Source organism: Mustela erminea, chromosome 15 (assembly GCF_009829155.1).
Source record: "Mustela erminea isolate mMusErm1 chromosome 15, mMusErm1.Pri, whole genome shotgun sequence".
NCBI lineage: Eukaryota > Metazoa > Chordata > Mammalia > Carnivora > Mustelidae > Mustela > Mustela erminea.
In genome coordinates, this window is record NC_045628.1 from 81,579,499 (window position 1) to 81,591,815 (window position 12,317).

Genomic DNA, 12,317 nt, shown 5'->3' on the forward strand with positions numbered 1-12,317 from the left:
GGGTCGTGATGTTGCGGTCCTGGGATGGAGTCCTACATGAGGCTGCCTGCTTCTCCCTCTCCCTCTGCCCCTCCCACTCATGAAAGAGCTCTCTCTCTCTCTCTCTCTCACTCTCTCACTTGGTCTCAATGAATAAATAAAAAATATTTTAAAAAATATTTTAAAAAGTAAAGATTTTATTTATCTGAGAGAGACAGAGAGAGCATAAGCAGTGATGGGTATGGGCAAAAGGAGAGGGAGAATCAGACTCCCCGCTGAGCAGGGAGGCTGATGTGGGACCCGATTCCAGGAGCCTGAGATTATCACCTGGGGAAGACAACTGAGCCACCCAGGTGCCCCAAATCCCATTACTCGAGGCAACTTGATGGGTGTCACTTTCTTACAGCTGAGTCTAAAGAAAACGGGAACTCCTTAGCAGGGAAAAATCAGTGGAGAAGTAGTTCTTTGTGGATGAGTTGAAATACTCAAAGTAGGAGAAATGAAAACATAAGACGCCTTACATAATTCCCCCAAAAGATTTCAAGATCGCTTTTGAGGAGATTAGTTGTGCCCTGGAATTATTCCTAAGACCTATGCCAAAGGCAGCAAACTTTTCCTTTACAGAGATAAGGATTAACACTTACTAAAGACCCCGGACTGTTGTCTCATGATTTGAAAGACTATTACTTTGTGCACTGCATTTCTGACTTACAAAAATAATTTGTTTTTCTTTGCTTTCTAAATAGTTTCATATATGGAGAAATAGATCTATACATATAAATTAAACTAGTTAATTTTCTTTTCAAACTGTAACTTACTCAGGGCTTTACAAAGACGTTGGAAATTAAATGTGAAAACTATGTTTAAAGTCTAATTTATGACGTTTGAGCTTAGCCAGATCCCTAAAGGCAAAAATTCCAATGCTTCAGACTTACGACCAGATCATATTAAATTTAAACTGAGTAAATTAAAGAGGAAAAAAAAAATAATCCTAGTACTTTCCAACTCTACACTGGGCAATAGCAGTTACTTTACTAAATCTTTTAATGGTAGTTTGGGATGAAGTGCATGATCTTAATTCGCCTTCTGGACAAAATGATGGCCGAGTGGACCCAACAGGACCCAACAGGTCACCGCCCTGTTTTAACTGGCAAGTGGACATGTCCTTTTACAGACTGTGTAGCGTAAAAGATCTCCTCTATGTTTGATTTTTAGAGTTTTTGTTTAAATGATGACTATTAAACAGGGTGCCTGGGTGGCTCAGTCGGGTAAGCGTCCACCTTTGTCTCAGGTCATGATTCCAGGGTCCTGGGATCAGAGTCCCAGTAGGGCTCCCTGCTCAGCGGGGAGTTTGCATCTCCTTCTCCCTCTGCCTGAGGCTCCCCCTGCATGGGCTTTCTCTCTCTCTCAAATAAATAAATACAATCTTTTTAAAAGAAGATGCATTTTTTTCTTTAAAAAAAATAATATGAAAGCAAACAAAAAGTCAACATGTAGTAGACTACACCAGCCAACAGCGGACAGATTAGACAGTTTGGTTTTTCTTAGGGAGACAACAGAGTGACAAAAACACAATGTTTGGCATTAGACAGATCTGGGTCTGAATTGTGTCTCTGCCATTTCCCAGACAACAGGGGAGAGTTCATAACCTTTCTGGACCTGGAACCCTCATTGACAAATGTAGGCTGATGATAGGACAGTGAGAAAATTAAGTGAAACAACAGTTTACCTACTATGATTGATACGTAACATTTAATACTGCATTAGTTAAATGCAATGAATTAATTGGCAAATGCTTGCATCTTATAAAAAAGAGGGTCACCATACATTTTTGTAAGACTTAGAATCCTTTTTTTTTTTGCTTATTTGTTTTTTGCCCTTTTACTACATCAAACGAAGAGAAAGTAATGCATTTTGGTAAAGGACATAATAATATGGACTGCAAATTCCATGACATTCTTGGAAACACAAGTACTGTGTGGCTTTATCAATAATGCACTTTCAGTTCATTCAGAGGGGGCTTTTGTCACAGAAAGAAGCAAGAAGATATCAAAACAAAATATCCCATCCATATTATCTTATGCTGCCCAGAAAGGCAGGACCAAACTATGGACAGGATGAAGCACCTTGCCCCATCCTTCCTGCTGGACCTGTGTACTGGGTATCTATGTACCAGAAGCATGGCTCACTAAAGCTCTGCTTAGTAAAGAGAAGCCCTGAGCACAGTGGGGGAGCCCACCGGCTGATTGTGTTCCCTGCCCATCACCTGAGGCCAGGTCTGTAGTTGGGATTAAGAAAAGTGGGGAGTTCCTCCCCTTCTTATTCAAACATCAATGCACATTGATAGCTTGTAACAAATATCTTTTATGTGGAAGGAAAAAATACAATCAAAATGATTCTTGTTAAATACAATGAAGAAAAGGCACAATTTTCTTATTTACAGCTGTAGTCCCACCGTGCAATGGGTTTTCTCTTCCTGTTTATTTGTTAAAGAGAAAATGAAAGAGTGAAGGAAATGAGCCAGTATTTAAATGCATTAGTTAGGGCAGGTGATTCCTGGAGAGGAATGTCTCTAACCACCACGTGACAGCACAGGGCTAAGAAGGGAAAAAACAGGAATTCACGGGCCTGAGGCAAAGATATTATGCCTTAGGATTTGGATCACCTAGTTAATTGGAGTCACCTGAGGTTTATAACAGAATGAAAGATAAAAGTTTGAATAAAATGAGCAGCAGCAAAATTTCTGTATTTCACTCTGAGATTCAAATCAAGGGACACAGTTTGCTGACTGAGGCACCCAACAAAAGGGCTTTATATCCTGCTGGAGGCTTTGATAAAAGAAGGCAAGCTAAAAGCCCCACAGCGGAGAGAGATTTTGCTCCATTTGCTAACTGCAGAAAGGTTTCTAAAAAAAGGCCAAGAGCCCTTCTGCAGTGTTTGTATGGCGTTCACTCACAGTGTGGCTCGTAAGGAGGAGGAGGGTCTCCACAAGGTACGCACTCCATGTCTTGAAAACCAACAAGTTTTGTCTTCCTATAAAATCTAGAAGAGAAAAATGCCCCTTGTTAGCTCTTTCTCCTAAGCTCAAAGTTGTGGCAAACAGATTCATGATAAATTATCAGTCATCTCCATTACTGGTTTTATTTAAAAAAAAAAAAAAAACACAAAAAAACAAATAACCAGCAACTCAAAGGCTTAAATACAACAGTATCTTAGACAGACACAGCCTGAGAGGCAGGGACCATTCAAGAAATAATCAATTCCACTGAACATGACATCGTAGGTTCTACTTAGCCCCACTATAGTGAGGTGCTGGTGCCGGAGTAGGAGCTCAGTGGCCTTTGGCATCTCTACTGTCATTTAAATGACAATACCCCTCCTAAATCAAGTGCCAGTTTTTAAACATTTGAAATTCAGAGACCAAAAAACCCCAGCAAACTATAAAAGCAATGGAAGAATTTAGGTAGATGCTTATACAGTCTTCATAAGGGGATATCTTTCTAGGCATGATAAGAAACCCAGCAGCCAGAATGGAAATCAATGGTTTTCACCACACACTCACAAATACACACATACACACAAATGCACACGCACACACACACACACAAATAGTAAAGCCATCTGAAGAGTAAAAATAAATAAAGCATCATCGGCACAGTTATTAGAAAAATTAAACTGAAAAATAGTTCTAATAATAATATCATTGTAACTTCAGTTTGTAGTAGAAACCTTAATCATAATGGTAAAGGTGAACACTGCAACTGAAAAACAGGCAAAGCACATTAATTCCCCAAAGAAGAACATTTCATAATTTTAAAGCTTTGTAGTTAAAACTAGAATACATGTTGCAATTAAATTTTTCAAAATTTAACACTGAAATGTTCAGTCTCATTAAACTAATGAGTAAAGGCAAGCTGCAATGAAAAGATCCCATTTTACTTAGAAAACTGGGAAAGTGGTGGTGTGAGCAGAAACAAAATAAGCACATGTTTCTATGCCAGGGACATTATAAATTGCTACTTGTGGGAGGACAATGTAGCAATATGCCATCAGAACGCAATAAAAATTGTTTATATATCCTTTGACCAGTACCTTCATTATTTTGAAGTATATCCTAAAGAAACAATCAAATGGGTGAAGCTGTATGTGTAACAATGCAAACAAAGCATTGTTTATAAAAGGGAAAAAGCCAGTCAGGCACAATTTCAATATACAACAGCAGATAATGACTAACCATGGTAGTCCCAAGGCAATGGAATACAAAATGGCCTTTAAGAAACAATGCTGTAGATCTCCCACATGTATTTTTTTAACTCACGAAATAACAATAAGTAAAAAAAAAAAAAAAAGAAAGGTGGGTAATATGATTATATATTGTACAAGTACATACTTTGGTATAGAGATCCCTTGAGATTTTTTACCAAAGCAGCTAAAAGAATTTACATATAGATATTTGCATTGAAAAAAATTAGAAGGTTATTATATACCAAATATTAACAGTGATTATTTCTAAATGTATTTCCAAGTCTATTTTTCTATGACAAAATGGTGGTATGGAGAATAAATTTGCAGACAAAATGGTGGTATGGAGAATAAATTTGCAAAATAGAGGGCAGGATAGATGCAATTTGGATTTTGTAATAGCAAATCTGTATGTTTTATGGTTAAAGCAAAATTTGCATTTTAAACTAAGTAAGTTATATCAAATGCCCAGATACATTCAATATTTACTTAGCCTTCCTTTTTCATACTTCCTGATACTGAAACATATCACAAAGCTATAATAATCAATGTAGCATGTAACATATAATACAGTGTACAATGTACAATACAGTATAATAAACAGTTATAGCTATAATAATCAATATTGGCATAAAGACAGACATGTAGACCAATGGAACAAACTCTCACATATATGGTCATATGATCTTCAAAAAGAGTACCAAGACCACTACATGGGGCTGGGCAGTCTCTTTAACAGATGGTGGTGGGAAAATTGAATATCTACATCCAAAAGAATAAAGTTGGAACTTTATTTAACATCATATACAAAAGCCAATTCAAAATGAACTAAATACCTAAACATAAGGCTCAAAACTATAAAATTCCTAAAAGATCAAGAAAAACTTCATGACATTGAATTTGGCAATGATTTCTTGGATATGACACCAAAAGGCAATCGAAAGGCATATGTGAGACAGGCAACAAAAGGAAAGTTACATTAGGCTACATAAAACTTAAAACTTTTATGCATCAAAAGATACAATCAACATATAGTTATCCCCAAACTCATCAAATTGTATACATTGTTTTACATGTCAATCATAGTAAAGTGGTTAAAAAAAAGTTAAGTTGCATCAAAAAAGTACTAACTGATAATAAAATAATATTTTTTTTCCAGTATTAAAAAAAAAGGATACAATCAATAGAGTGAAAAATGAACCTATAGTAGGGGAGAAAATATTTGCAAATCAGGTATCTGATAAGGAATTAATATCTAAAACATATAAAGAACCCCTACAACTCAAAAACAAAAATCAAATAATCTGATTAAAAAATGGGCAAAGGACTTAAATAGATACTTTTCCAAAGATGAAAAAGCCAGTAAGCACATGAAAAGATGGCCAACAGCCAACACCCCTCATCATTAGGAAAATGCAAATCAAAACCACAATGAAGTATCCCTTATACCCATCAGGACGACTATTAAAAACAACCAAACCAAAACAATCAGAAAATAAGAAGTGTTGGGGGAGGATATGGAGAGAAATTAGAACTACCATGCACTGTTCATGGGAATGGAAAATGGTACAGAGAGCCATTTTCTGTGGAGAACAGTATGGTGGTTCCTCAAAAATTTAAAAATACAACTACCAGATGACCCAGCAATTCCACTCCTGAGCTGTATCCCACAGAACTGAAAGCAGAGTGTGGAAGAGGTATTTGTACATTCATGTTCCTAGCCACATAGTTTGCAACAGCCAAAATTGAATGCAGCCCAATGTGTGAATGCAGCCCAAATGTCCATGGAGAAATGTACTTTCACATCCTACAGCATGAGCATGGATGAACCTTGAGTACATGTTAAATGAAACAAACCAGTCACAAAAGACAAGTATTACAGGATTCCACTCAGAGTATGTGTGTAATCAAATTCAGATAAGCAGAAAGTCGAATGGTGGTTACCAGGAGCTGAGGGTAGGAGGAAAAGGCGACTTATCATTCAATGGGTATAGAATCTCCATTTGGGAAGATGAAAATGTTCTGGAGATCAGCTTGCAACAATGTGAATGTACTTAACATTCTGAACTGTACCCTTAAAAATGGTCAAGATGGTTAATTTTATGTTACATGTTTTTTACAACGAAAACACATGAAAAATTAAAGTAAGGTAAAAACCATAGGGCAATGTAAGAGAGCTTTCTTATTAAAGATGTATTTCTTACTTAACTGTGTAATATATGCAAACTAATATTATTTAACCTTTCATCCAGAAAATTTGCCAAATAATAAGTAATTGAACATTGACACAGTCCAAAAATAGTTTTATACATAAACTCTCATTCTATATAAATATAATCAGAACAAAGAGTGAAACAAAAAATGTAATATCCAACATCTTCTGTATCAAATATAGATACAGACATACATACTTTAAAACTTTTGGGGAAACAAACATGGATGTTTAACATTTTTAAAATAAGGAAATCTAGTGACAGAACAGTCTTGAGGTCTGAGATTTCCCTGACAATTGAATAAAATACATTTGCCAAAAATATATAGATTAAAATATGGGTTTGAGCCAAGGAAATGAGACTAGAAGGTGAGCAAATTACATCATGTTTTGAATGATCATTAAATACAAAGTAGAAATAGCCTGAAATCCTAACTGGAGAGGAGGTTGAGTGGGCACACTGATTCACAGGGTTCCCATGCGTGTAACCCTGCTCACAAGGAGAGATAGATGATGCTTGGACTTTACTCTGAGGACAGCTATCTGCAGCTACAAAGAGATTATATAAAAGCATTTAGAATCTGCTCTGCCAGTTTCTTTGTGACAATGGCTTGATGGCAGAATCTAAGTTTTTTTTTAACTTAATTTTTAAATTTAATTTAATTAATGTAATTAAATTTAATTTTTTAATGAAAAAAGTTTTTAACAAAATTTTCAAGACCATCAACTGACTCTTTTTCCTTTTTTGTACAAAGTGAGATTAAATCAGAACCCTGGGTGCCTGGGTGGTTCAGTGGGTTAAGCTGCTGCCTTCTGCTCAGGTCATGATCTTGGGGTCCTGGGATCAAGTCCCGCATCGAGCTCTCTGCTCGGCAGGGAGCCTGCTTCCTTCTCTCTCTCTGCCTGCCTCTCTGTCTACTTGTGATCTCTCTGTGTCAAATAAATAAATAAAATCTTAAAAAAAAAAATCAGAACCCTAAAACATAGTACATTCATTAAATTATAAATTATATAGTAACCATCATAGACATTGATGGTTTTTTAATTTTTGGAAGAGTTGCCTCAAAATTACCCTCCAATGTGAAGATGAAGTTATAGAAATTAGAATTTTAACATATAATTGAAAGTATTAAATGCATAAATAAATGTATCAAGCTTGAAAGATTATTTTACTTTTTCTTACTTAGACTTCTGTGGTTTTGGGGACACAGAAACATTTCTAACTCTGCTTTCTGACCAAGTGAGAAAGAACACAAGTTTTAAAAAATAAAATAAAAGGGGTTAGGGACATATACAGCTGTCTGGCTAAACAGCCTTTAGTTGAACTTCAGCTTTTACTCTGGATGTTCAGATAGCTAATGGAAAAAAAACAAAACAAAACAAAAGGAAATCATATTGGATTTTACTTAATCATGGTTTGCTGAAAGGCAACATGATGTATTTACTAATACATTTGTATTTATTTATTTAGAATTTATTTATTTAGAAACTCTAAAGTTTCTCCAACACTGAATTTGGAGAGGAATTTTTAATTCAGCTCAATCCAAATAACAGCAGTTTGCTTAATGAACACCATGTGGAAAAGTGCCCTTCTAAGATATGCCTGGTTATAGGAGCCCCTGGGTGGCTCAGTCAGTTAAGCGTCTGCCTTCTGCTCAGGTCCTGATTCCAGGTTCCCGCATAGGGCTCCTTACTCAGCAGGGAGCCTGCTTCTCCCTTTCCCTCTGCTGCTCCCCCTGCTTGTACTCTCTCTCTCTCTCTTTGACAAATAAATAAAAACTTAAAGAAAACAATTAGCTATCATTGTTACTAGAAAGAACTGGCAGGGGCTGGCTTATTCTTTCGGGCTGGGACCTAGGTCCCCTTAGCAGAGAAAGGATGGGAACACGCCAGGCAGAGAAGGCTGGAAGCCCACTGCAAAAAACAAACAAACAAAAAAAACCAGTCATGTAAAGCTTTCACTGGCTCCCAGGAACATTAACTGGTGACAAGGTCATGTATGTATTTGTGCTTACTATGGGTCAGGCATTCTGCTTGGCATTTTGCATGCATTATAGTCTCCGTCATTCCGCCAGTTCTGCAGGTTGGTATTATTAGATGATCATTTGTAGGTGAGAATAATGGGTGTCAGAGAAATTGAGGTATTGGCATAAAGTCATTGGACATATTTGGAAACAAGGAGACTCTTCAATCACTCAGATTGAGGGCACAGAGGACAAACTATTCCCACGCGGTACTGCCACTGGGAAAAAGGCCACTGCTGTCCCACTGGGGCTGAGCCTCTAGGCAGCAGAAAACTCTGATCAGGTGAGGCTGAGCCTTCAGAAGGCAGGAGTAGCACTAGAAATGAAAATGCCACCCTCTGCCTGATGTTGGCATCACTTTTCTGGGAACAATATGCAATTTGCTTATTTTCTTTCTGCCTCAATTTTCCTGTCTATAAAATGGATTTCAACTATTTACCTTCTTCACACAAATATAGTGAAGCTGGGCGAGCCCTTTAAAACACTCTGGATAGCCTCGGTAAAAGTCACTATATAACTATCACCTGGCTCGTACATTCATGCTGGCTTAGGAAGCATGTAATTTTAAACTAATCATATAAATAAACTATGAAATATCATTCAAATGTCTACTCACTTATATATGACTTTCCCACATCTAAGCATTTACTTAAAGAATGAGCAAACACTGCAGCTCAAGGCGTGGGCTCGGGTGACAATGACTGAGGTTAAGCATGAGGAAACACTTTTGGTGGGAGGTCGTGGGGAGAGCGCGACCTCACTCATACTCCAGCCGCATAACCGTGTGAGTTCCCTCTTTGTAAAACCAGATCCTCTGGTCCTATGCTTTTCCTCACTCTCTCTGCCTCTGAATCTCCCATGGACCTCCCCTTCTCCCTGCCCCACAGAGGAGGAGATGGACACTAACGTGCTTTTAGCAGAACTGTAGAGTAGGAACAGCAGAGATGGGTCAGGTATTTGGTTAGTGTTCCTCAATTACATCTGCATTAGGTCAGAACTCTGGATACTGATATTCACATGTATCAGCATCACCTGAAGTTATAGACCATTCCTTTTTTTAAAGTAGCAGATTAATTGAGATCTAATTCACATATATTACAATCCACCCATGTAAAGCATACAATTAAATGGCCTTTGGTGTATTCACAGAGCTGTGAAACCATCAGAACAATCAGTTTTAGACATTTTTATCACACCAAAAAAGAAGCTCTGTACCCTTAAGCAGTCAACCCTGACTCTTCCCAGCAACCCCCCCCCCCCCCCCCCCCCCCCCCACCACACACACACCAACCACCAGCTCCAGGTAACCACTCAATTACTTTTTGTCTCTATAGATCACCCGTTCTGGACATCGCATACAAATGGAATCATATAATACGTCTTTTGTGATTGGCTTCTTTCACTTAGCATAATCTTTTCTAGGTTCAGCCATTTTGTTGCACGAACGAGTGATTCATCCCCTTTTAACACCAAATAATATTCTCTTGTTTGAATATCCTCCAATTTGTCAACCAATTTATCAGTCGATGGATATCTGGGTTCTGCTCACTTTTTGACCATTAGGCATAATGCTGCTATGAACATTTGTGTACCCATTTTTGTGTGGTCAGGTTTCTAACTGTCTTGGTTATATACCTAAAAGCAGAATTGCTCGGTCACATTGTAACTCTATTTTAACTATTTGAGGAACTGCCAAACTGCCAAACTCTAAAGCAGCTGCACCATTTTCTATTACTAATGGTGGATGGTGGTTCCAGTTTCTCCACATCCTCACCAACCCTTGTCATTGTCTTTGTGGGGACAGCCATCCTAGTTGGCTTGAAGTATGTGGTTTTAATTTGCATTTCCCTGATGGCGAATGACACTCAGCATCTTTTCATGTGCTGATTTGCTGTCTGTGTATCTTCTTTGGAGAAATGTCTACTCAGATCCTTTGTCCATATTTTAATTGTGATATTGGTTTTTTCATTATTGAGTTATAAGAGTTTTATATAGTCTAGATAAGACAGTCCCCTATCACATATATGATTTATATATTGTTCCTCTAATTCTGTGGGTTGTCTTTTCATTTTCTTGATAATATCCTTTGAAACACAAAAGATTTTAATTTGGTGAAATGTAAGGGTTATTTTTTCTTTTATTCCCTGTGCCTTTGGTTTTAAACCATTACATTTCATACCTGCTCAGGTGCTTAGCATAGGGTCACAGTTGGCCCATGAGGCTATTTTGTACCTCTTTCTGCCCTTCAGGCCCACAGGTTGTCTTCCCCTCTGCCCTCAACAAGAGCCCCAGAGCTAGCACTCACCATTCTGATAGCAGGGCTGTGATCTGTGGGTGTCCTCTGGCTGTCTAGTTAGACACCTGCCTCTGTGGTGACTGAGAGCCCGGATTCCCACATTAGGGTCCCTGAACTCCAGGGTCCTGTCCACGTTGGGGCCTGTCTCTCGGTTCCTTGTGTCCACAGGGCTCTTCCCCCACACACCTACTCAGCAAACTGCCTCAACTCTGAGTCTTGCTCAAAGCTCAGGTAACCCGGTCACCCTCCCAGATGCTGCCGTTTGCCTAGGCATCACTGAGCCAGCCTAGCCTCATCTGCCTTATCTACTCTAGGTTCTCCTTCCACAGAAATCATCCTCTGCTACCTTTCTGCAGAATGTACGGCTTCATTATTTACCACTTAGAGCTTTCTAAAACCTTCTTAGGATATAATCTGCATGTGGGTAGGGTTCCCAGCCTCTTTACCTCAGCGACGCCTGACTTCTGTACAGCCCTGCTTCCTAGCTGCTTCACAAATAGCGGCGGAAATGAGTGAATGGCCCTGATTTGCATTTCTCTGATCGCTGACCAGGATGAACATGGCCATAGGATCACAGGCCGCACGTGTTCCCTCTTTTGTGAACAGCCCCGTCCCCTCTGTTGTCCATTTGTCCCCGTTTTCTTTTTCATCGATTTATAGGGAACTCTGTAGATTCTCCTGACACTAATACTTCGTTAGTGCGCATATTCATTTTGTTTATAACCAGCGCCCGTCACGGGCTCACAGCCCGCGGTGGGCGCAGAGGAAGTCACGGCCACCCCACAGCTGCGCTCGGGTTCCGGTGGGTGTGCATTCACCTTTGGGACGGAACCAGGGAAAGGCGCGTTTGAAAAATCATTCCATAATCACGAGGGAAAGAAATCGCCCGACCTACCCTGGCAAGCAGTCCCCGCAGACGGCGTCGCTGGTGACCGAACAGTTTGCCTTCTGGAAGCGGTTCACCACGGCGCACTCCAGGCACGGCTTGCATTTCTGAAAGCCCCAGTCCTCCTTGAACCTGTGCGGCCGGCATGTCATGCACTGGGCATCCTCCCCGTAGCCAAAGCCGCATTCCTGCAGGGATTAACAGGCAACAGAACGCTATTCAGACGTGGCAAGCGTGAAAAAGACGGCTGGGATAAAAGGAAGACCTGGTCTAATAATTACCGAGTGCCGGCCTTCCTGGATACAAAGACGGCTCATTCAGCAAGTTCAAATGTGTCTCCCACTGCTAATAATCTCTCTTACTAGGATAAGTATACTTAGTCATCCACTTTATTCAAGAAGCCGTGAGCATTTGAATAAGAAAGGTTCTCCGGGACCCCCACTGCGGCATTATTGCTAGCTTATGGCAGAATTATGGCACTTTCTTCTTTTCTAATTAAGCCAGTCATGGGCATGTTCAGAAACTAAAGTCAGGGTAATATCCAGGCACTTACTCACTTTTCGAGGCAGGAAATAAATACTTTGCTATCAAGAGTGATATTTTAGAAACGAGGCTAACTGTAAGAAATTGTCTAAGCTGACAAATTTAGAGGTCTGTGCAGTAGAGAGCATCCTTACG

The 12,317-nt window shown here is 39.2% G+C and overlaps 1 protein-coding gene across 3 annotated transcripts in view; it reads right to left on the minus strand.

The window, feature by feature from the left end:
- TNFRSF19 (TNF receptor superfamily member 19) overlaps positions 1-12,317 on the minus strand; it is an 88,861-nt gene that overhangs the window by 42,281 nt on the left and 34,263 nt on the right. For all 3 annotated transcript variants that reach the window (XM_032314706.1, XM_032314707.1, XM_032314705.1), the window contains 2 exons: positions 11,649-11,827; positions 2,936-3,021 (listed from right to left, as the gene is read on the minus strand). In XM_032314706.1, coding sequence (XP_032170597.1) covers positions 2,936-3,021; positions 11,649-11,827 — 265 coding nt within the window. The remainder of the gene's footprint in view (positions 1-2,935; positions 3,022-11,648; positions 11,828-12,317) is intronic.